At 44.6% G+C, this 24991-nt stretch overlaps 1 protein-coding gene across 1 annotated transcript; it reads left to right on the top strand.

Annotated features, from left to right (window-relative positions):
• On the top strand, positions 1-23864 carry LOC140133765 (serum paraoxonase/arylesterase 2-like). Its single transcript, XM_072154341.1, has 10 exons — positions 1-70; positions 5075-5175; positions 7515-7585; positions 8226-8281; positions 9348-9516; positions 10870-10996; positions 11104-11304; positions 11671-11752; positions 21994-22122; positions 23622-23864. The coding sequence occupies exons 2-10, from the start codon at positions 5102-5104 to the stop codon at positions 23781-23783; spliced, it is 1071 nt and encodes a 356-aa protein (XP_072010442.1). The 5' UTR covers positions 1-70; positions 5075-5101; the 3' UTR covers positions 23784-23864.
• The last annotated feature ends 1127 nt before the right edge of the window (positions 23865-24991 follow it).

Raw genomic sequence — 24991 nt, 5'->3', positions numbered from 1 at the left:
AGAGGGTATTTAGAGCTGTGAGTTATAGAAGCTTCCTATAAAATGACAGCAAGCAGAGATCTAGAAAACCGTGAGTAACTGATACTGAAAGTTTATTGGAAAGTTGTATAACTTTTTATAATATAAATAATAACATTAATTTGCTGAAATGGGACCACCCCTTTAAATCCTGCGCTCAGTCTGAGTCAGTCGGATCCAATTTGTGTCGCATGGATGCAGGGCATGTAATTCTGTGAGAGCCATTGTCAGGTTCGCAGGGGAGAGCGCTGGGACTTGTGGTCCTTCCTCCAATGCTTCTGATGGTGCCAGCAGCGTTCTCTGACATCCTGGGCGTCTCCACGCAGACTGCACATCTCATCCGCTACCAGTGGTCTCTGGCGTGCACCTCGGGCAGTGGCTGTTAAGTCCTCGCACTGTTTAGGAGTTGTGTTCTGGACTGCTGGGAGTTGTTGTACCTCTGCATGGTGCCTGTGATTGTACTTTGTCGTTCTGCACCATGAGGGGTTAATTCTCAGTAGTTGTCCAGCTCCTATCAGGTTCTGGAGGTGGAGTTCTGTCTTCATAAATTGCAGCTTCACTAGTCCCCGGTGCCAGTGTTTAGTTCCCTTCATCGCTTGCTCCTTGCTATAGGTTTGCCTTGCTCTGTGTTCTGTATTGTTGTGACCTCGGCTAGTATTTGACGTTGATCCTTCTGCTTTCTTATTTTGCTCTTAAAGGGGTTCTCAGGAGGTGGAAAAACATGGCTGCAGTCTTCCAAAAACAGCGCCTCACCTGACCATGGTTACTGCCAGTACTGCAGCTCAGCTGTATAGAAATGAATGGAGCTTAGTTGCAATACCACACACTACCCATGGTCAGGTGAGGCGCTGTTTTTGGAAGACTGCAGCCATGTTTTTCCACCTCCAGAGAACGTCCCCCCCCCCCCCCCCCCCACACACACACACCAGTAGACGGGTAGCTGGAGCACGTTGCCCCCCCCCCCCTAGTAGATGGGTAGCTGGAGCATGTTCCTCCCCCCCCCCAAGTAGATGGGTAGCTGGAGCACGTGCCCCTACACCACCACCAGTCGATGGGTAGCTGGAGCACGTGCCGTTCTGTTCCTCCCCCCTCTATACATGCGGTACCATACGAGTGAACGGTTCTGGTAATCTCTAATCCCACGCTGCAAAACGGGTTTCGGAAGAATAATTGTAGGATTATTAGAAACCTGACACCGGGGACATCCCATCCTCTCATATTCCACAGTGTCACATAACGGGGGGGGGGGGGGGGGGGATTACTTATTCACAACTATAATAAAAGAATTCCGAAACCGACCTCATGTCCATATTGATGGGACCTCGGGGGACCCCAATAATAGAAACATAACCCCCTTGTATTCTGGGGGCATCCGGGGGATGGAAGACGGAGCAAAGTGATTAGAGGCGGCAACCGGACAAATAATTAGAGTTGGGAAAGGTGGTCCCCCCCCCCCCCAGTAGATGGGTAGCCGGAGCACGTCCCCCCCCCCCCCCCAGTAGATGGGTAGCCGGAGCACGTCCCCCTCCCCCCCCCCCCAGTAGATGGGTAGCCGGAGCACGTTCCCCCCCCCCCCCCCCCCCCAGTAGATGGGTAGCCGGAGCACGTCCCCCCCCCCCAGTAGACGGGTAGCCGGAGCACGTCCCCCCCCCCCCACACACCAGTGGACGGGTAGCTGGAGCACGTCCCCCCCCCCCACACACACACCAGTAGACGGGTAGCTGGAGCACGTTGCCCCCCCCCCCCTAGTAGATGGGTAGCTGGAGCATGTTCCTTCCCTCCCCCCAAGTAGATGGGTAGCTGGAGCATGTTCCTCCCCCCCCCCCCCCAAGTAGATGGGTAGCTGGAGCACGTGCCGTTCTGTTCCTCCCCCCTCTATACATGTGGTACCATACGAGTGAACGGTTCTGGTAATCTCTAATCCCACGCTGCAAAACGGGTTTCGGAAGAATAATTGTAGGATTATTAGAAACCTGACACCGGGGACATCCCATCCTCTCATATTCCACAATGTCACATAACGGGGGGGGGGGGGGGGGATTACTTATTCACAACTATAATAAAAGAATTCCGGAACCGACCTCATGTCCATATTGATGGGACCTCGGGGGACCCCAATAATAGAAACATGACCCCCTTGTATTCTGGGGGCATCCGGGGGATGGAAGACGGAGCAAAGTGATTAGAGGCGGCAACCAGACAATTAATTAGAGTTGGGAAAGGCGGCGGCTTCTACACGGTCTATTCTTTATCCCAGCACCAGACTGCTACGTAATGCCTTAAAGGAATCTACCATCACAATCCATCCTGATAAACCAGGGACATTACTCATAGATCCAGGCACCGGGACTGTGGTGATCTACTTATATTTCTTATCCAAGGCCTCCTGCCTTCTAAAATCAACTTGTAAAATTATGCTAATTAATCAGAAGGGCTCTGGGAGTATTGCCAGAGCCCCTCAGTGCTTTAGCTGCACAGACTGTTATACTGTGCTAGAGCACCTCCCCCTTTCCAATGTGTTACATTACAGTAGACAGAGGGAGGGGGAAAGTGCTGAGGGAGCAGGGGGAGACAGTGTAACAGCCTGTTGTCTGTCACTTCCCCCTTGTCCTATGATGTGTACTAAATAAAGAAGACGTTTTTACGGCTTGTGAGAACCTGTGGTCCACTAGCAGAGCGCCCCAATACATGGTGGTTCCTGCCCCTGTCAGATCGGGTGAAGAGCGGTTCTGCCGTATCATATAATGGTGTGACCTCTGACCTGTAGTGCAGGGTCAGCTGCTGCTTATTCTCTTTTACTGCACACACAATTACTGTGTATAGGCGGCAGCTCCTGTCAACAGCGGGCCCTAAATTAAAGTGGTCCTGGAAAATTATCTAAAAGTGACCCCATGTTGTAAATGGGTCAAATGGGAGGAGCCATCATAAATAGGTGGGGCAGATGGGCCAGAATAAAATGGACCGAATTCAACTCTGAGAATATATATAAAATTGTTACAATTAGTTCACTGCAGGATGTGCTGAAGAATTTTAGAAAATTCAGGAATGTGGGTGCACTTTTTGCTCCTGCTCAGTAGTGAAGCTCCGCCCCTATCACAGTAAACGGGCACTGGGACCACCCACACTCATGTAGCACTGCTAGAGTGACCAGAATATCAGGATAAAGCTAAATACTTAGCATATGTAAACTTTCAATAAACTGTGTGTAAATCAATTGTCCAGTGTATATTCTCTATGTATGTTGCTTTATGTTTTAGTTTTTTTCTGAGCTCACATTGCTATGATTTAGTTGAGATGAATGTGACGGGGACATGGGTAGTAGCCATATCAGCTACTGTGGGCCCCCCAGTGTCAGGGGGCCCCGTAAACTGGAGCAATGGGGTGTGTGTATATACTGTATGTGTGTATATGCTGTATGAATGTGTGTGGTATTGTATTTATCTGTGTGTTTGCTGTATATGATGCATAGGTGTATATGGTACGGTATGTATGTGTGAGTATACAAATATGTATAAGAGGGAAGGGAGGCCCCATTCAGAAGTCTGCTATAGACACTGACTCTCCTAGTTACACCTCTGGACTGCACATTATGTACATGCTCAGCAGTGACGCTCCTGCCCTACAGAGCCAGAGGGGAAGGAATTACTTTACTTATCACTACACAGAGCACAGTCATCCGGGTGTAGCGACCCCCCCCCCCCCTACTATCCTTTACACCTGGATGACTATGCTCTGTGTATAGAGACCCCCACCATCTCTTATACACAGAGCACAGTCATCCAGGTGTAGAGACCCCTACCATCTCTTATACACAGAGCATAGTCATCCAGGTGTAGCGACCCTCACCATCTCTTATACACAGAGCACAGTCATCCAGGTATAGAGACCCCTACCATCTCTTATACACAGAGCGCAGTCATCCAGGTGTATAGACCCCTACCATCTCTTATACACAGAGCACAGTCATCCAGGTATAGAGACCCCTACCATCTCTTATACACAGAGCACAGTCATCCAGGTATAGAGACCCCTACCATCTCTTATACACAGAGCATAGTCATCCAGGTGTAGAGACCCCTACCATCTCTTATACACAGAGCACAGTCATCCAGGTGTAGAGACCCCTACCATCTCTTATACACAGAGCACAGTCATCCAGGTATAGAGACCCCCACCATCTCTTATACACAGAGCGCAGGCATCCAGGTGTAGAGACCCCCACCATCTCTTATACACAGAGCACAGTCATCCAGGTATAGAGACCCCCACCATCTCTTATACACAGAGCACAGTCATCCAGGTATAGAGACCCCTACCATCTCTTATACACAGAGCGCAGTCATCCAGGTGTATAGACCCCTACCATCTCTTATACACAGAGCACAGTCATCCAGGTATAGAGACCCCTACCATCTCTTATACACAGAGCGCAGTCATCCAGGTGTATAGACCCCTACCATCTCTTATACACAGAGCACAGTCATCCAGGTATAGAGACCCCTACCATCTCTTATACACAGAGCACAGTCATCAAGGTGTAGAGACCCCTACCATCTCTTATACACAGAGCGCAGTCATCCAGGTATAGAGACCCCTACCATCTCTTATACACAGAGCACAGTCATCCAGGTATAGAGACCCCTACCATCTCTTATACACAGAGCACAGTCATCCAGGTATAGAGACCCCTACCATCTCTTATACACAGAGCGCAGTCATCCAGGTATCGAGACCCCTACCATCTCCTATACACAGAGCACAGCCATCCAGGTGTATAGACCCCTACCATCTCTTATACAGAGAGCGCAGTCATCCAGGTATCGAGACCCCTACCATCTCCTATACACAGAGCACAGCCATCCAGGTGTATAGACCCCTACCATCTCTTATACACAGAGCACAGTCATCCAGGTATAGAGACCCCTACCATCTCTTATACACAGAGCGCAGGGAAGGCTCCTATATATTAGACACTTTCCACCTCTTGGTCTCTGTTCCTGGTTGCAGTAATCACAGACCCGGCCCCTAATCTGATCCCGTCTCTCGTGTCACACAGCGCAGTCAGTATCCGGACAGCAGAGACATGGGTGCCCTGCTCAAAGTCACCCTGCTCGGGGTGCTCCTGGCGCTGGTGGGGGAAAGGATCCGGAATTTCTGGTAAGTGACTTGTTCAGCATTTAGGGTGATTTATTACCCGGTGACCTGTGACCTCTGTTCTCTGAGTTGCTTCTTCTATGGAGAGACCGGACTCTCCTCTGTATAGAGACACCTGGTTATAGGTAAGAACCCGCCAGGACGCTCACCAGGAAGACGAATCGGATCCATGACGCTGGACGGAAGACATTGGAAGAACTTGTAGATCTTCTCCTACAGAGAACATCCAATATTTTTCAGGTCCTGAATTCTATGAAAACTTTTATGTGAAATCTCATCCGTTTACCTATAAAAACAATCCCCTGAAAGGTCTTGTGACAATGAGCAGAGAAGAGTCAATTTATGCCTGAGATGAGCCACTTTTAGAGACTGAAGGGGATGTGACATTTTAAATGTCCCTTTCTTGTAGTATCTAAGGTTTTGGTGTCATTGGAGAGATGGGAATCGCATTTATGAAAATGTATTACGGTCCTGGAACTGGAGATAAACTAAGGCTACATTCACACTGCCGTATGGAGGACGTATATACGGCCGATATACGTCCTCCATAGACGGCAATGGGCGCATGGCGCCCTACGGGAGCGGTACGGTGCAGCACACGTGCGCCACTGTACCGCTCCGTACCCGGGAAAAAGATAGGACCTGTCCTATCTTTTCCCGTAATATGGCGCCGTGCGCCATATGTTCCTATGGAGAGGGGCGTGGGTGAGCTGCGCTCACCTCCTCCTCCTCTCCCCGTGCACTGCCGTTGCCCTCTACGGTACGGGCGGGCAACGGCAGTGTGAATGTAACCTAAGACTAAGGCTACGTTCACACTATAGTCATATATTCCCTAATTTATTATTTATCTAAAAATATTAGAGGTGCAGCAAAAAGCATGAAAAAACTGTGGGTGCAGATCCCAAAAATACTGGTCTTGACACACCAGATGATAATAATCCCAATCTCCTATCTATCTATCTCGTTTACTAAAGTAAGCAGCTCCTAGCGCTAAACCAAATACAGCGGTGTTACGTTGATATTGTTATTGGAAACCTCCGATGCCGCTATCTAATACCGCTTTGGAGAACAATAAAAACTGATGTAATAACTGATTTACATTGGTATCAATCAGATTTGTAATTGATACATTACGTTCTCTACTTTTTTTATGGGAAGTAGGAATAAAGGTTTGAACTGTAGTGTGAACTGAGCCTTAGTTGGAATCAGATCTGCAGGTTCTAGCTCCATAGAGTCCAGGTCAGGGCAGGTATTAGTGCCCCTCTTTCCCCCCAGTTTGGGGGCTTCTGTGGTAGGGGGAGGGGGATGTGCACATTAGTGTCACACACTGTAGACTGGCCCCAGGATTTGGATCTTCTGCATATTTGTTGTATTCAGTACACATTGCGACTTCATACAGTATTGGCACATGATGGATTGTGAAATTTATACAAAATAGCCCAAGGCCGAGCCGGTCTGGTTTAAAGGTTTCGTGAATATTGAGTAAGAAAACTGGGTGAGAAGAAAACCAATAAAATTTGGCAATAGCTGCAACGCCTAAAATTAAAGGGAATCTATCTTCACATACATCATAAAAAACCAGGGACATTACTCCTAGATCCCAGCACCGGGACTGTGGTATCTTATTATATTCGTTATCTTTGGCCTCCGCCCTTCTACAATCAACGATACATTTATGCTAATGAGCCTGAAAGGGCCCTGGGGAGCGTTACCAGAGCTACTATGTGCTGCAGCTTCACTGGCTGTTACCCTGTCTATTCTGCTCCCTGAGCACTTACCCCCTCCTCTGCCTTACGTAATCTCACATAGAGGGAGGGGGGAAGTACTCCTGCACAATGTACCAGTCTATGAAGCTACAGCACGGAGGGGCTCTGGTAATGCCCCCCCAGATCCCTTCCTTAGCATAATTTTAAAAGGTGATTTTAGAAGGAAGGAGGCCAAGGATAACAAATATAAGAAGATTACCACAGTCCCGGTGCCTGGATTTATGAGTAATGTCCCTGGTTTATCAGGATGGATTTTGAAGGTAGATTTCCTTTAAAGGATTCCTGGATGGATAATATGTGTCAAAATCCCCAAACTGTAATCATTTTATGCTGGTTACATGATATTATCTCCTTCTGATCCCAAGGGATTTGGGTGAGCTTTCCACGCAGCAGACTGGCATTGAGAGCTAGAAGTTTATCATGGGGGGGGGGGGGGGGATTCCACCAAAATTCTTCTCCATTGTAGACTCAACTTCCAGGTGTCTGCTGTGTCCTACAGAAATAGAGAGAACTTGTACTAAGAAGTGCAGATCCTAAAGTTTTTCTTAAGTCATTTTTATTTTTCCAACCTTTTAGTCATAGAAGCAGAATGTTCAAAGAAGTAGAACCTGTGGATCTCCCAAACTGTCAGCTCCTGAAAGGGATAGGTAAGTACATGTGTGTGCTATCCTGTACCTAATCTCAGGACCCTTAAAAATTTAAAGGACATCTACCCCCAGGATGAAGGATTGTAAACCAAGCACACTGACATACTGGTGTGTTCCCCTGCTGGCATGATCTGTTCTTCTTTTAGCTTCTTATGCCCTTGTTTTTACAAGAAAAGGCTTTAAACCTTATGCAAATGAGCCTGAGGGGCTCTAGGCCCCATTAACACCTATGGAGCTCCTCAGACTAATTTGCATAATTTTAGAAGCGCTTTTTTTTTTTTTTGCAAAAAGGGCATAAGAACCTGCAAGAGGGGGCACACACGAGTAGGTCAGTGTGCTTGGTTTACAAACCTTCATCCTGGTGGTAGATGTCCTTTAAGATTTTTTTAAGTCAGTGGTCCTCTAGCTGTGGTTGTGGAGCATCCTGGATGGGGCTTCCAACCCATTGGATACTTTTATGCACCTTTGACACCATGGATGTTGAAGCATTAGGAACCCATGGCACCAGGACCGTGGGTCAGTGACTATGACTATGGGTGGACCCCAGCCAGCTCAATCCAACTCAAAGCCGGTCCAGCTTACCGGAAACAAATCACCAGCCCACGCTTCTACTCTCATGTTCTGTTCTTCTACCTTACAGAGCTTGGTTCTGAAGATATCGAAGTTCTTCCTAATGGTTTGGCCTTTATCAGTTCTGTGAGTATGTGACACTTGTAGATGTGTCTGGAAATGATGTCATCAAGTAGAGGGATGACATCAGCAAAAAGATCTTTCATAAGTAAAAATGACGCATTACCTCCCCCACCTCTTAAAGGGACCACCTGCAGTCCTACCTGTGGGCTCTCACACTGCTGTGCTCTCCGACTGCGGAGAGTCTAATCAGCATTGGGGGGTTGTGTAATTATAATGTATATGTTGTTAGTAGCAGCAGGACTGTGAAATAAGGATTTATATTAGGATTGTAGTTTCTCCAAGTTCACTAGGGACGTTTCCTCACACTGCTATTGGCCCTGGAGAGATGAGTAATCATATATTTGTGTATGATGTGTAGTAGCATGACTGTCATAGTTGAATTTATATGCCAGACACAAGGAAGCTCTTCCTCACACTGCTGTGCTCTGATTCCCCCTTTGTCTGCTCCCTCAGCAGGTCCCACCTCTGCTCTGTGAGCTAAACATCCGCAGCAGTTGTATAGATCTTTTTGCTAGTATGCTACAATGTATCAGCGTGGAGTCCATTCTTTGGAGCTCACAGAGCATTGTCTAAACTGGATACAATTGTATCGGGTAAGAGCAGGACTAGTTATGTACAGGGTTACTACAATGTATCAGTCTGCACTCCAGGCTGTGGAGCTCACAGAGCATTGTCTGGACTGGATACTATTGTATTGGTTAAGAGCAGGACTAGTTGTGTACAGGGATACTACAATGTATCAGTCTGCACTCCAGGCTGTGGAGCTCACAGAGCATTATATAGACTGGATACTATTGTATTGGTTAAGAGCAAGACTAGTTCTGTACAGGGTTACTACAATGTATCCGTCTGCATTCCAGGCTGTGAATCTCACAGAGTATTGTCTAGACTGGATACTATTGTATCAGGTAAGAGCAGGACTAGTTGTGTACAGGGTTACTACAATGTATCAGTCTGCACTCCAGGCTGTGAAGCTCACAGAGCATTGTCTAGACTGGATACAATTGTCTCCACTTCTCAGTTGAGAGGATAGACATTCTTCCTTCTCTGTCTTTGTACATATTTCCAGGGTCTGAAGTATCCGTCTATCAAGTGTTTTGCCCCCGATAAACCTGGAGAAATCCTCCTTCTGGACCTGAATGATGGCGGCCTCACCCCAGCTCCTCTGCGCATCAGTAAAGGGTTTGATGCGTCTTCCTTCAACCCTCATGGGTTAAGCTCTTACATAGATGAGAAGGGTACGATTTCTGTTTTTGGAAGGGGGGGGGCTCTTTTAAAACTAAATGCATGCGGTTAATTGGGGTAGATACCCTGAAGAGCCAATCGCATTGCAGTTCAGGGGAGTCTCAAAAATCAGTGCTGAAATCTGACTGGTTGATATGAAGCTTCATCTCCCCACAGTATATGACCCCACTTCCCTCACTATATTATACCCCTCTCAGTGACCCCCTCATGTTATGATTCCCTGTGATTCCCCACATACTGTGCCCCTACACACAAAATTACCCTTTAAACCTCTAATACCCCCCAGGAGGTATAATAGAGGAACCCCACAACTCTCAATGGCTGCAGAATTGTATAGAGATTGTATAAGTTTTGCTTTAATAAAATTAAATTGGAAATGCTACCCCCTCTCCACCCCCCCTTCCGAGAAGCAGAAGTGGAGACATATCCCTCAGGCGGCATCTCCAGTATCACACCGGCTGCTCATAAAATCACAGATAACCTGCGTGCCAAGCCTGTGATCATTACACCATCTGACTGCGGCCAATCAAATACTGGAGACCGGCCAGGGTAAAGTTTATCTGAGGTCCCTGGGTGGAAAAACTAGGTAAAAAGTGGGCAACATCTGATAAGGTCCAGCATACAAGATCCTGAGTTGATGGTCAGAGGAGTCATTTTTGGGTGACAAGTCCCCATAGGGGTAGACATGGGTGAAGATATTCTGTGCCCCCCTCAAGTTGCATCCAAATTTATTACATTTTTTATTATTCTAAAATAAAAATAAATGTTTTGGAACTTTGCAAATAACCAAGAAATATTGTAACCCCCCCCCCCCCACATAACATAAAAAGTTAGTTTCCTAATTTTTTTTTTTTATTTTAATGTCACCCTTCTCTAGAGACCCAATTATACCACTCCCCACTTTTAAAGTCTCTTCCAAAGTGACCACCACCTACAAGGGCTCCTTCTTTTATATTAACCCCTCCCAGTTGCTCCCCTTATCTAGTTGTCATTGGCTGCAACCAGAAAAGGTGCTGATCTTGTGCAAAATATAACGTAATTCTACCCGATATTGTCTCGATATTGTGGATCCAGAATTTATGGTTTTCTGGTCTGCTTGTAGCCGCCACTAGAGGGAGCTCACTGTGTGGTAATGTAAACAGCTCCCTCTGTATACTGATGTCATCAAGCTCCCCCTAGTGGCAGCCAAATAATTATTTAAATGGTCTTTAAAGTTCCAAATTGGACTTCCCTGGATATGAATACATATCCCTTATGTCTGATAGGGTATATAACCGGTGTCATGCATTATACACAACCCTTGGGTCCTGTATAGTTATTCTTATACCTCTCCCCTCTGTCCGCAGATGGTACGGTCTACCTCTTTGTGGTGAACCATCCTCATTTAGATTCCATCATTGAGATATTCCGATTCGTAGAAGAAAAAAATTCTCTCGTTCATCTGAAATCGGTCAAACATGAACTTCTGAACAGGTAGGGGACCCATTCACCCTCCTAATAAAGTTGCAGGAAGTTGCCTGAGCATTATTGTTGATCCTTCACCCCTTAACCCCTTGTTCTCTCCTTTGGTCTCTCCCCAGTGTTAATGACATTGTCGCGGTCGGTCCGGAGAGCTTCTACGCCACCAATGATTTTTACTTTTCTCATCTCTACTTAAAATATGTGGAACTTTTCCTTGGGACGTCATGGACGGGCGTCGTGTACTACAGCCCTGGGGATGTCCGACACGTGGCCACGGGATTTTACAGTGCCAATGGGATCACCATTTCTAAAGACAAACAGTAAGTGGTCTATGATGTCCTCTCATGGCTGAATATCCATGGAAATCCCGGTAGAAGACAACCCATCCACACTATAGATATACTGAAGAGTATAGTCAATGGGGCGCATGTAGCATCAGAGTATGATGGGGCCTCCAGGAAACTCGGGCACGTCTACCACAAGGTGGTCCGGGCACAAGGTGGACCAGGCACAAGGTTGGCAAGACGCAAGGTGGTCCGGGCACAGTGTGGTCCGGGCACAGGGTGGGCCATGCACAGGGTGGGCCATGCACAAGGTGGTCCAGCCACAATGTGGGCCTGTGTTATCTCCCCTCTTACCAATCACTGCCCTGTACTGTACCTGGTGACATTTCTGTCTTCTTGTAGATATATCTATGCATCCGATCTCACAGGTCAGACAATTAATGTCTTCAAAAGGAATAAAGACTCGTCACTGTCCCCAGTAAAGGTAAATCATTTTCAAATATAAATGATCTCCAAGAATATGCTCTATCTTAGCCCTATCTATCTCCTATCTATCTCCTATCTATCTCCTATCTCTCCTATCTATCTCCTATCTATCGTCTATCTCCTATCATCTACCCTATCTCCTACTATCTCCATCTATCTCCTATCTATCTCCTATCTATCTCCTATCTATCTCCTATCTATCTCCTATCTATCTCTATCATCCATCTCTCCCTATCTATCTCCTATCTATCTCCTATCTATCTATCTCCTATCTATCTCCTATCTATCTATCTCCTATCTATCTCCTATCTATCTATCTCCTATTCTCCCTATCTATCTAGCTCCTATCTATCCCTAGCTATCTCCATCTATCTCATATCTATTCTATCTCATACCTATCTATCTCAAATCTATCTATCTCTCTCCTATCTATCTCTCCTATCTCTCCTATCTCCTAGCTATCCATCTCTACTAACTATCTCCTATCTATCTATCTCCTATCTATCTATCTCCATCTATCTATCTCCTATCTCTATCTCCTACTCTATCTCCTATCTATCTCCTATCTATCTATCTCCTATCTATTCTCCTATCTATCTCCTATCTAGCTCCTATCTATCTCCTATCTATCTCCTATCTATCTCCTATCTATCTCCTATCTATCTCCTATCTATCTCTATCTATCTCCTATCTATCTCCTATCTATCTCCTATCTATCTCCTATCTATCTCCTATCTATCTCCTAAAAAAAATCTATCTCCTATCTATCTCCTGATCTATCTCCTATCTATCTCCTAGCTATCTATCTCCTATCTATCTATCTCCTATCTATCTATCTCCTATCTATCTATCTCCTATCTATCTATCTCCTATCTATCTCTATCTCCATCCTATCTCCTATCTCTCTATCTATCTCCTATCTATCTCTCTCTATTACTATCTCATCATCTCCTATCTATCTCCTATCTATCTCCTATCTATCTCCAATCTATCTCCTATCTATCTCCTATCTATCTCCTATCTATCTCTATCTATCTCCTATCTTATCTCCTATTCTATCTCCTATCTATCTATCTCCTATCTATCTATCTCCTCTATCTATCTGCCTCCATCATCCTATCTCCTATCTCTTCTCTATCTATCTATCTCCTATCTATCTATCTCCTATCTATCTCCTATCTCTCTATCTCCTATCTATCTCCTATCTATCTATCTCCTATCTATCTCATATCTATCTATCTCATATCTATCTATCTCATATCTATCTATCTCATCTATCTATCTCTCTATCTATCTCCTATCTATCTCCTATCTATCTATATCTATCTATCTCATATCTATCTATCTCATATCTATCTATCTCATATCTATCTATCTCATATCTATCTATCTCATATCTATCTATCTCATATATCTATCTCCTATCCTATCTATCTTATCATCTCCTATCTATCTATCTCCTACTATCCTATCTCTATCTATCTCTTCTATCTATCTACTCCTATCTCATCTATCTCCTATCTATCTCATCTTCATCCTATCTATCTCCTATCTATCTATCTCCTATCTATCTCCTATCTATCTCATATCTATCTATCTCATATCTATCTATCTCATATCTATCTATCTCCTATCTATCTATCTCCTATCTATCTATCTCCTATCTATCTATCTCCTATCTATCTCCTATCTATCTATCTCCTATCTATCTCCTATCTATCTATCTCCTATCTATCTCCTATCTATCTCCTATCTATCTCCTATCTATCTCATATCTATCTATCCATATCTATCTATCTCATATCTATCTATCTATCTCATATCTATCTATCTATCTCCTATCTATCTCCTATCTATCTATCTCCTATCTATCTATCTCCTATCTATCTCCTATCTATCTATCTCCTATCTATCTCCTATCTATCTCCTATCTATCTCCTATCTATCTCCTATCTATCTCCTATCTATCTCCTATCTATCTCCTATCTATCTCCTATCTATCTCCTATCTATCTCCTATCTATCTCCTATCTATCTCCTATCTATCTCCTATCTATCTCCTATCTATCTCCTATCTATCTCCTATCTATCTCCTATCTATCTCCTATCTATCTCCTATCTATCTATCTCCTATCTATCTATCTCCTATCTATCTATCTCCTATCTATCTATCATCTATCTATCTATCTCCTATCTATCTCCTATCTATCTATCTATCTCCTATCTATCTCCTATCTATCTCCTATCTATCTCCTATCTATCTCCTATCTATCTCCTATCTATCTCCTATCTATCTCCTATCTATCTCCTATCTATCTCCTATCTATCTCCTATCTATCTCCTATCTATCTCCTATCTATCTCCTATCTATCTCCTATCTATCTATCTCCTATCTATCTCCTATCTATCTCCTATCTATCTCCTATCTATCTCCTATCTATCTCCTATCTATCTCCTATCTATCTCCTATCTATCTCCTATCTATCTCCTATCTATCTCCTATCTATCTCCTATCTATCTCCTATCTATCTCCTATCTATCTCCTATCTATCTATCTCCTATCTATCTATCTCCTATCTATCTCCTATCTATCTATCTCCTATCTATCTATCTCCTATCTATCTCCTATCTATCTATCTCCTATCTATCTCCTATCTATCTATCTCCTATCTATCTCCTATCTATCTCCTATCTATCTCCTATCTATCTCCTATCTATCTCCTATCTATCTCCTATCTATCTCCTATCTATCTCCTATCTATCTCCTATCTATCTCCTATCTATCTCCTATCTATCTCCTATCTATCTCCTATCTATCTCCTATCTATCTCCTATCTATCTCCTATCTATCTCCTATCTATCTATCTCCTATCTATCTATCTCCTATCTATCTCCTATCTATCTCATATCTATCTATCTCATATCTATCTATCTCATATCTATCTCATATCTATCTATCTCATATCTATCTATCTCATATCTATCTATCTCCTATCTATCTATCTCCTATCTATCTATCTCCTATCTATCTATCTCCTATCTATCTATCTCCTATCTATCTATCTCCTATCTATCTATCTCCTATCTATCTATCTCCTATCTATCTCCTATCTATCTATCTCATATCTATCTATCTCATATCTATCTATCTCATATCTATCTCATATCTATCTCATATCTATCTATCTCCTATCTATCTATCTCCTATCTATCTATCTCCTATCTATCTATCTCCTATCTATCTATCTCCTATCTATCTATCTCCTATCTATCTATCTCCTATCTATCTATCTCCTATCTATCTATCTCCTATCTATCTCCTATCTATCTATCTCCTATCTATCTCCTATCTATCTATCTCCTATCTATCTCCTATCTATCTATCTCCTATCTATCTATCTCCTATCTATCTCCTATCTATCTATCTCCTATCTATCTCCTATCTATCTATCTCCTATCTATCTCCTATCTATCTATCTATCTCCTATCTATCTCCTATCTATCTCATATCTATCTATCTCATATCTATCTATCTATCTCATATCTATCTATCTATCTCCTATCTATCTCCTATCTATCTCCTATCTATCTATCTATCTCCTATCTATCTCCTATCTATCTATCTATCTCCTATCTATCTCCTATCTATCTCATATCTATCTATCTCATATCTATCTATCTATCTCATATCTATCTATCTATCTCCTATCTATCTCCTATCTATCTCCTATCTATCTCCTATCTATCTATCTATCTCCTATCTATCTCCTATCTATCTATCTATCTCCTATCTATCTCCTATCTATCTCATATCTATCTATCTCATATCTATCTATCTATCTCATATCTATCTATCTATCTCCTATCTATCTCCTATCTATCTCCTATCTATCTCCTATCTATCTATCTATCTCCTATCTATCTCCTATCTATCTCCTATCTATCTCCTATCTATCTCCTATCTATCTCCTATCTATCTCCTATCTATCTCCTATCTATCTCCTATCTATCTCCTATCTATCTCCTATCTATCTCCTATCTATCTCCTATCTATCTCCTATCTATCTATCTCCTATCTATCTATCTATCTCCTATCTATCTATCTATCTCCTATCTATCTCCTATCTATCTCCTATCTATCTCCTATCTATCTATCTATCTCCTATCTATCTCCTATCTATCTATCTCCTATCTATCTATCTCCTATCTATCTATCTCCTATCTATCTCCTATCTATCTATCTCCTATCTATCTATCTATCTCCTATCTATCTCCTATCTATCTCCTATCTATCTCCTATCTATCTCCTATCTATCTCCTATCTATCTCCTATCTATCTCCTATCTATCTCCTATCTATCTCCTATCTATCTCCTATCTATCTCCTATCTATCTCCTATCTATCTCCTATCTATCTCCTATCTATCTATCTCCTATCTATCTATCTCCTATCTATCTCTCTCCTATCTATCTCTCTCCTATCTATCTCTCTCCTATCTATCTCCTATCTATCTCCTATCTATCTCCTATCTATCTCCTATCTATCTCCTATCTATCTTTCCATTACGTCCCCCATGACGGCACCTGGAGGTTGCACCTTGACCTTTGGTAGGGACAGGAAGTTGCGAAAGATATAAGGCCCCTCCTCTGCCGCTGTTCCCCAGTGTATTCCTGTCCCTACCAAGGGTCAGGGTTGCGAGACCTCGTCTCTCCCCTTGGGGGGGGGGGGGGGGAGGGATGAAATTAGAAACCCCCCCAGGACGGGCCGCGAGCGGGGGCTGTACCTCCCTTCCTGGCTGGACGTCTTGCGGGACGTGTCCTGGCTCCCCTCCTCCTGCGGCCTGGAGCTGAAGCCGAGGGGAGCATGGGTCTCCGGACCCTGGATGAGGTGCCCCCCGGCTTCCGGGCGCTACCTCCCACAGCTACTGCCTCCTGTACGCCGGTGCGTACTGCGCGACGGCCGTGTATCGCCGGCCGATTCGCGCATGCGCAGTACGCCCGACTTCCGGGTTGGGTCACGTGACTCTTAAAGAAGCCATCTGATTGGCTTAGAAGGTGGCGGGAAGTTTAAAAGTGCTTCCTGCTTTATGTCAGCCTCTATACCACCAACGAGTTCACTACTGAAGCTGTGGAAAATATCCTTTACTATGGCGGACGACCTTGGTTCTTCCCCCATTGTCCCGGGTACCGTGAGTACAACCAAAAAACTTTACTTAAAAGGGATAAAAATTTGGTGTGCATTATTGTTTAGATTCTAATATAGTCTGTCTCCTTGTCCTAGGACGACTCTTCTAGACCTAAGGACAAGGAGAAGAAAGACAAGGACCCCAAAAAAGGAAAATGTGTTACTAAATCAAAAAGATGTCTTTCCTGTAACATAAGATTATCAGATTTGTATCCAAAATCACTATGCTCTGAATGCCTAGCCAGGGCCCTACAACAGGAAAAGGAATCAATGTTAAATGAGCTTAAAGCGGCCATGCGGGAGGAATTCCAATCCTCTCTTATGATGTTTACCAATTTAAACCGACCGGTACCGGGACTGGGCCCTGAGCCAAATCCCGAACCTGAACTTGTCCAGGATCCGGATTTATATCAAGAGCCAGCTCCTAAAAAACTTAGATCCCTGGACACTGATTCGGACTATGATAAATACTCTGCGGCTCCTACCTATTCTTGGAAGGACTCGCTTGATGATGTCTCCTCGGTGTCCGAGGATAAAGGAACCTCAAAATACCTTTTTTCTAATGAGGAACTGCATAACCTCCTTAAAGCTGTACGTAATACGCTTAACGTAGAAGAGGTGGTAGAGCCAAAATCCATCCAAGACGAATTGTTTGGAGGGTTAAAATCCAAAAGGAAAAGGGTTTTCCCCATAAATCAGACCCTAAAAGATATTGTCCAGGAGGAATGGAAGAATCCTGAGGGGCGGGCAAACATCACTAAAGAGTTCAGGAACAGGTTACTCTTTGACCCCAAAGAGACAGAAACCTGGGACAGCCCCCCCAAGGTAGACATCCAAGTGTCTAAGGTGGTGAAAAAAACGGACCTGCCATTTGAGGACTCTTCCCAATTAAGAGACCCCATGGACAGAAAGGCTGATGCCCTACTCCGTAGAGTTTGGGAATCTTCCATGCTCGGCCTCAAGTCTAACATAGCTGCTACCTCGGTAGCAAGAACTCTGTTCTTTTGGTTAGGAGAATTGGAAGACCACCTTAAAACAGATGCGGACAAGGATCTCCTTCTACAAACAATACCGCTGCTGCGTTCAGCGACAGGTTTTCTTGCTGATGCTTCAGCTGAAAACATCAGACTGTCAGCAAAAGAAGGGGCTCTATCTAATTCAGTCCGTAGGGCTATTTGGCTTAGACAGTGGGGAGGGGATGTAAAATCCAAGACAAAGCTCTGCAACATCCCATTCACAGGAGACTTCATGTTCGGCGCTGAACTGGATACTCTTCTGGAAAAAGCCTCTGATAAAAAGAAAGGTTTTCCGGAAATTAAGAAACCCCAGAAAAACTATTCCTTTCGGAATCCCAAGGATTCTAAAGACTCCAGAGGCAGAGGAAAACAGGGCCGCTGGTCCTTCAACAAAGGTGGAAGAGGCCGAGGATATCTATTCTCCAACCTTCCACATCAATCAAAAAAACAGTGACTACCAGGTAGGGGGGCGTCTTCTTTTCTTTTTCCACAGATGGGAAACGATCACATCAAACAAGTGGATCCTGAGTATCATCAAATCAGGTTACCAGATAGAATTCAGCTCCCCTCCACAACAAAAATTTCTTGTCTCCAACCTAACATCTCGGAGAATGACAATACAGCTATGGAAGAATCTTCAAGAATTGTTAACAATGAAGGTAATTGTTACAGTTCCCAAAGAAGAAGAAAAGAAGGGCTTCTACTCCCCCTTATTTCTTGTGAAAAAGCCAAATGGGACCCTTCGACTTATTATAAACCTCAGGCGGCTAAACAAGAACATAAAATACAAATATTTCAAGATGGAATCAGTAAGGACAGCCACCCCACTAATTCCTCCAGGCGCACAAATGTGCACTATCGACCTAAAGGACGCCTACTATCATGTCCCCATACACAAGAATCATCAGAAATTCCTAAGATTCGCAGTGGAATCACCTCAAGGGAAGGTCTGCCACTTCCAATTCAGAGCCTTGCCCTTCGGAATTTCATCAGCCCCCAGGACCTTCACAAAGGTCATGGCAGAAGTGACGGCATTTTTGAGGAAAGAAGGAATCTCAATTATTCCATATCTGGACGACCTCCTCATAGTGGCAGACTCGACCCTGACTCTTCTCAATCACAGAGATCGGACGATACGAACCCTGCAGAATCTGGGCTGGATTATAAATTTCCAAAAGTCCCATCTAGACCCCCAGAGGGAGACAAGATTTTTAGGAGTAATGTTAGATTCCAGACGCCAAACTTCTTTTCTTCCACAAGACAAGAGAGAATCCCTTACCTCCTTCATAGACAAATTCCAGGGGAAAAAATCATGCAGCGTCCGTTCAGCCATGAGACTGCTAGGTCACTTAACAGCTTGCATAAATTGTGTATCATGGAGCCAGTTCCATGTAAGAACACTACAGGCGTGGACACTAAAAATTTGGGACAAGAACCTGGATCATTTAGACTTCAAGAAGGTCATTCCCCTGGAAGTCAAAAATTCTCTAAACTAGTGGAAATACCAACAGCATCTAGAAAAGGGAATACCATGGAATCCGACTCCAGTCCTGATCATCCAAACAGACGCCAGTTCCTCAGGATGGGGAGCTGTTCTTCCAGACCGTTACCTTCAGGGGTCATGGTCCCCTTGGATGAGAAGACAATCCTCAAACCTAAGGGAATTATCGGCAGTATGGGAAACACTAAAAAGGCTACCCAAAACCCAGGTAAAGAATATCAGGATCCTCTCAGACAATGTGACCACTGTGGCCTATCTACGTCGTCAAGGGGGCACAAGATCCTCGGACCTGATGGAGGTCACCAAGAAGATCTTCTCCTGGGCAGAAAATCACCTAGATTCCTTAACAGCGGTATTCCTAAAAGGGTCGGAGAATCAGTCAGCGGACTTCTTGAGCAGAGAAAAGATGGACCCACACGAATGGTCCCTGAACAGGGAAGTTTTTCTTTCTCTAACCCAGAAATGGGGCTCTCCATTGGTAGATCTGTTTGCCTCAAAAAAGAATACTCAAACAGAGGTATTTTTTTCCATCTCACCCAAGGACAACCCTATGGGACTGGATGCCCTAAGCCAATCATGGGGGACAAATCTAGCATATGCTTTTCCTCCATTTCCCCTAATCTCCAGAACCTTACAAAAAATTCTATCGAGTCGGACAACAGTGATCCTAGTAGCACCATTCTGGCCGAAGAAACCTTGGTTCCCACTTCTCGTGAAACTAGCAATCTCAGGACCCATCTTCCTTCCCTACAGAAGGGACCTGCTACACCAGGGCCCTCTTCTTTACCCAGACCCGAAGTTTCTGAACCTAGCGGCCTGGCTCCTGAAAGGGAATTGCTCCTAGCTAAGGGAATTTCTCACCAGGTCATACAGACCCTAATAGCAAGCAGGAAACCAATCACCAACAAAATATACTACAAGATCTGGAAAAAGTATATATCCTGGTGCGGGGACCTTTCCCCGATTCCGGGCAAACCGGATATCATTAAAATTCTGGATTTTTTACAGGATGGGTTTTCTAAAGGATTAAGACCTAACACCCTTAAGGTCCAAATTTCGGCCTTAAGCGCCTGTTTTGACTTCCCATTAGCAGAACACAAGTGGGTGAAGATGTTCATGAAAGCAGTCTTAAGACTGCGACCTACAATCCGATCAGAGATACCAAAATGGAACTTATCACTAGTCCTAGACTCCCTTATGAAGCCTCCGTTCGAACCACTCTCGGAATGCAGCCTGAAAGACCTATCTCTCAAAACCTCCTTCCTTGTGGCCATAACATCCGCCAGGAGAATTGGAGAACTGCAGGCCCTATCCTCCAAGGAACCCTTCCTGATCATCTCGGAAGACAAGATAGTACTAAAATTAGATACGTCTTTCCTCCCAAAAGTAGTCTCAGACTTCCATAGAAGTCAGGAAATCGTTTTACCATCTTTCTGTAACAACCCAAAGAATGAGAAGGAAGCACTCTGGCATACCCTTGATGTCAGAAGAGCTGTCATAATCTATCTAGACAGAACCAAATCTTTCAGAAAGTGCAGAAACCTCTTTATTCAGTTTGGGGGAAAAAATAAAGGAGAGAAATCATCAAGTTCCACCATTGCTAGGTGGATAAAACAGACCATCTCTAAATCCTACCAGCTACAAGATGTGAGTCTCTCAAAAAACATAACAGCCCACTCTACCAGAGCTATGGCTACTTCCTGGGCAGAGAAACGGGGAGCATCCATCTCCCAGATCTGCAAGGCAGCTACGTGGTCAAGTACATCGACATTCCCAAAACATTACCGCCTGGATCTACCTTCTAGCCATGATTTGAGTTTTGGACGGAAAGTTCTCCAGGCTGTGGTCCCTCCCTAATCTATTTATCTGGTAAGTCTCCAGGTGCCGTCATGGGGGACGTAATGGAAAAAGTGAATTAGTCTCACCGGTAATTCTGTTTCCATGAGTCCACCATGACGGCTATATTTACCCTGCCCTGTGTTATTAATGATGTCTGGCTAATATCTTCTAGCTCTCTACTGGAACCCCGGTGGTTATTTGGAAGACACTGGGGAACAGCGGCAGAGGAGGGGCCTTATATCTTTCGCAACTTCCTGTCCCTACCAAAGGTCAAGGTGCAACCTCCAGGTGCCGTCATGGTGGACTCATGGAAACAGAATTACCGGTGAGACTAATTCACTTTATCTCCTATCTATCTATCTCCTATCTATCTATCTCCTATCTATCTATCTATCTATCTCCTATCTATCTATCTCCTATCTATCTATCTCCTATCTATCTATCTCCTATCTATCTATCTCCTATCTATCTATCTCCTATCTATCTATCTCCTATCTATCTATCTCCTATCTATCTATCTCCTATCTATCTATCTCCTATCTATCTATCTCCTATCTATCTATCTCCTATCTATCTATCTCTCTATCTATCTATCTCCTATCTATCTATCTCTCTATCTATCTCATATCTATCTATCTATCTATCTCATATCTATCTATCTTCCACATCTTTTAACTGCTTCCCTTCCTTTCCTTTCCAGTCTGTATATGTAGATACACTTGTGGATAATCCGTCAGTGGATCCGGTCACAGGAGATATTTGGGCGGGAGGTCATCCAAACGGATACAAACTCCACCACTACAACCCAGAAGATCCCCCCGGGTCAGAGGTCGGTAACAATATACTATTATGAGATTGGCTGGAAGTCATGTAGTTGCTGGGCAACCTGAATGTCCTCAGCCTAGAAATCCTGTATGGAGGGATCCTGCAATTGTTACCAGTGCTAATTTAGTAGCTTGGAAAAGCCAATCAGTATCACTGATGTTTGAAAAGTGGTGTCAAGCCTCTTTCAAACAAACTCGGCTCCTATAAAACTCGGCCCCATAGCCCGACCACAGACTGGGCCCCAGTGCCCGACCACAGACTGGGCCCCAGTGCCCGACCACAGACTGGGCCCCAGTGCCCGACCACAGACTGGGCCCCATATCCTTTCAATACATCCAAGAGACATAACTAGATGCAGTGCACTCATCAAGTCTCTCCATAATAGGGACATCTACAGTGCCCCTTACTAGGGGCAGATTAAGACCACCATGGGCCCTGGGCTGTAGGAATATTATGGCCCCTACAAGTCTGGAATCACTTCCTACATCTGGTCCTAGAATCAGCTTTTTGGGGAATGGAGGATGTGTCCCTTCTGCTGCTTTCAATCTGTGGTTTCAGGACCTTTGGAGGTCCTGAAATGGCTCTTGTGCACATGTGTATTGAGAGCAGGAACATGTACAAGGATTTCATGGGTGAAGGTCCTTCTCAGTATAAAATTTGGTGGGTGGTCATGGGTCCCCTAGAAGTCTGGGGCCTCGAGCTACCACCTAAACCCCCAATATTGTAATTGCCCGGTACAAAACCAGCTACAGTGACCCCAAAACCCAAACCAGTGTCAGTTCCCTTATAATAAATCTTACACACTGGGGCAGATTTACTTACCCGGTCCATTCGCGATCCAGCGGCGCGTTCTCTGCGGTGGATTCGGGTCCGGCCGGGATTCATTAAGGCAGTTCCTCCGCCGTCCACCAGGTGGCGCTGCTGCACTGAAGAGCATCGGAACGCGCTCAAGTTCCCCGACCTATTCCTGGTGAAGGTAAGTGCAAGCTCCGCGACCCTTTTTTTGTTTTAAATGCGGTGGTTTTTCCGAATCCATCTGGTTTTCCCCGATTTCCGTCGTGTGCATGCTGGCGCCGATGCGCAACAATCCGATCGCGTGCGCCAAAATCCCGGGGCAATACAGGGGAAATCGGCGCAAATTGGAAATGTTCCGGTAACACGTCGGGAAAACGCGAATCGGGCCCTTAGTAAATGACCCCCACTGTCTTACAACAGCCAGAGACAACGGCCTCAAAGCAGAGATGGGCACAAAGCCCAATACAGAATCAACCCCAGAGCCCCCATAATCTATTACAGAGCCCCCATAATTCAGGACTACCAACACAGATCCCACAGAACCAACCACAGGCGGGCACAGACCCCCATAAGGATAAATGTTATATGCTGATGATTAGTCCCTGCCCTCTGTTCCCTGAGCTCTCTGGTATTAGAGGGCGGTGGTCTCTGTGGGGTCTCCATTGGGGTCTGCTCGTTCCTCATATTCTCTATTGTCTCCCCTGCCAGGTGGTCCGGATACAGAACATTCACTCATCTCATCCCATCGTCACCAAAGTCTATGCCAACGACGGCTCCGTGATCCAGGCGTCATCCAGCGCCTCCGTCTACAAGGGGCAACTACTGGTGGGCACCGTATTCCACCGAGCCCTGCACTGCCAGCTGGAGTGATGCCCGCGCCCTCCCAATATTACACCCGGAGAATGGGAACAATTTCAATCCAAAATAAAAGCTTTTTCTACCTAAAACTAAGAAAAACTGAGTAATTTATGTCTTCTTAAGGGTAGGAGAGGGTTAATAACATGACAAAAGTTCTCACTACCCCTCCCCAGGGTCAGAGTATGTCTACTCTCTTGAAATTCACCACCCCCTCCCCCATGCTGTGCTAGGTGAGAGCTGCTGGAGGAGGATGGGCATGTCACGCAGCCATCACTTTGGATCTGTAGCGCTTACAGGGTTCTGGTGTTATTTATTTATTTTTTTTTGTTTAATTGACTTTTTATTGTTTTTTATCAGTCCACATACCATTGCAACATTGTATCTAAGCATACAAGAGAAAGTAACAAGCACAGCTGTGAATCGCAGTCAAGGAACTAAAGTATGTGCTTCCATTAAACCTATCTATCTATTCCTGGTGTCATTTTAAAGAGCCGACTTCTCCCTCCTCCGGATCAGATGGTATTCAGGCGCCATCTACTAGCATGACAAAGTTGGCACGATTTTGTTACACAAATGGCTTACATGGTACCGAGTTGGTGTATACTACAATACCCCTCCAATATCCACTCTTAAAGGGGTCCTACCTGTGTGGCGTATCGGAATCCATCACAGTCCAACATCTACAAAATGTCACCCTGATAAATGGCAAACACAAAAACATTACAAAACTCTATAGTGACCTGATACACATAGCTGAGAGCTGCTGGAGAGGGACATGGACTTAATTTTGGATCTGTAGCAACTACAACCGGGGTTCTGGTATCATTTTAAAGAGCCGACTTCTCCCTCCTCCGGATCAGATGGTATTCGGGCGCCATTTACTGATGTGACGAAGATGGGCTGATTTTGTGACACAATAACTTACATGCTACCGGGTTGGCACATACTAAACTAATCCTTCTATAGCCACTCTTAAAGGGGTCCTACCTCTGTCTGTGTCGGAATCTGTCAGTCTTACATCTACACAATGTTACCCTGATAAATGGCGAACACAAAAACATTCTAAAACTCTATAGTGACCTGATACACAAAGCCGAGGGCTGTACCAGACACCTGTCAGGTGACAACTTGTGTATGTGTGCACCTCCCTTACCGCTGCACAGGGAATAGCTGTAGGCTGGAGGATCCGATTACATAATTTGTAGCTCTTGTTCCTTTAT

The sequence above is a fragment of the Engystomops pustulosus genome, chromosome 5 (genome assembly GCF_040894005.1).
Source record: "Engystomops pustulosus chromosome 5, aEngPut4.maternal, whole genome shotgun sequence".
Lineage (NCBI taxonomy): Eukaryota > Metazoa > Chordata > Amphibia > Anura > Leptodactylidae > Engystomops > Engystomops pustulosus.
This window is presented reverse-complemented; position numbering and strand designations above follow the sequence as displayed.